This window comes from Geospiza fortis, unplaced genomic scaffold (genome assembly GCF_000277835.1).
Source record: "Geospiza fortis unplaced genomic scaffold, GeoFor_1.0 scaffold425, whole genome shotgun sequence".
In the NCBI taxonomy this organism is placed as follows: Eukaryota; Metazoa; Chordata; class Aves; order Passeriformes; family Thraupidae; genus Geospiza; species Geospiza fortis.
Window position 1 is genome coordinate 2625557 of NW_005054387.1, and position 851 is coordinate 2626407.

Genomic DNA, 851 nt, shown 5'->3' on the forward strand with positions numbered 1-851 from the left:
GGGGGGACAGCCCCGGGCTGGCGGGTCCCCCTCTCACCGCGGGCAGCTCGGCGATGACCCGGTCCCTGCGGACCGGCGCCAGCACGTTCATGGTCCGTGGGTGGCCGGGGACGGGATGAGGGTCCCGCGGGGTCTGGGGACACAGAGAGCAAGGGGTGGCCGTGTCCCCGTGTCACAGTTGTCGCCGTGTCTCCGTGTCACAGTTGTCACCGTGAGCAGCATTGTGGATCATGGTTGTCGCCGGGTCCCCAGGTGGGGCTGTCCCCTTGTCCCAACATCTCCACTTTCCCATGTCCCTGTGTCCTGATTTCCCACGTCACCAAGGGTGGCTGTCCCCACATCCCTGCCACCTCCAGCCCTCTGCCCGTGGCTGTCCGCACACCCCGTGTCCCAGCTGTCCCCGTGTCCCACATCGCCAGTGTGCCACCCCAGGGTGTCACTGTCCCCCTGTCCCCAGGCGTGGCTGTCCCACACCCGTGTCCCAGCTGTCCCCGTGTCCCGCCACCCTCACATTCCCGCACACCCGGGTACCACTGTCCCCACGATCCATCCATCCATCCATCCCCGTGTCCCAGCTGTCCCCACGGCCACCCCAGGCTATGGCAGTCCCTGCCCCGCAATCTGGCTGTCCCCAAGTCCCACGCAGCCCCATCTCCGTGTCCCACCGCTCCCCGGGTGTCCCCCCCGTCCCGTGCACAGATCCCGCTGTCCCCTCGCCTCATCCCAGTCCAACACCAAGCTCTCCCTGCCTCGTCCCTGTCCCCACGGCGAGGGAATGAAGCGGGGTGTCCCCGTTACCGCCAACCTCCCAGCGCCGGTAGCGGTGCTCGGTGCTTCACGCCCAGTCCCGG

General features: G+C 68.5%; 1 protein-coding gene across 1 annotated transcript in view; it reads right to left on the reverse strand.

The window, feature by feature from the left end:
- The window catches only part of RAB34 (RAB34, member RAS oncogene family), a gene marked incomplete at its 3' end in the record, with an annotated part of 2647 nt that extends 1796 nt beyond the window's left edge, over positions 1-851 (reverse strand). Inside the window, exons 1-2 of the mRNA XM_005425492.3 lie at positions 750-851; positions 38-133 (exon numbers count right to left, since the gene is read on the reverse strand). Of these exons, the coding sequence (XP_005425549.3) occupies positions 38-91 (54 nt within the window). The remainder of the gene's footprint in view (positions 1-37; positions 134-749) is intronic.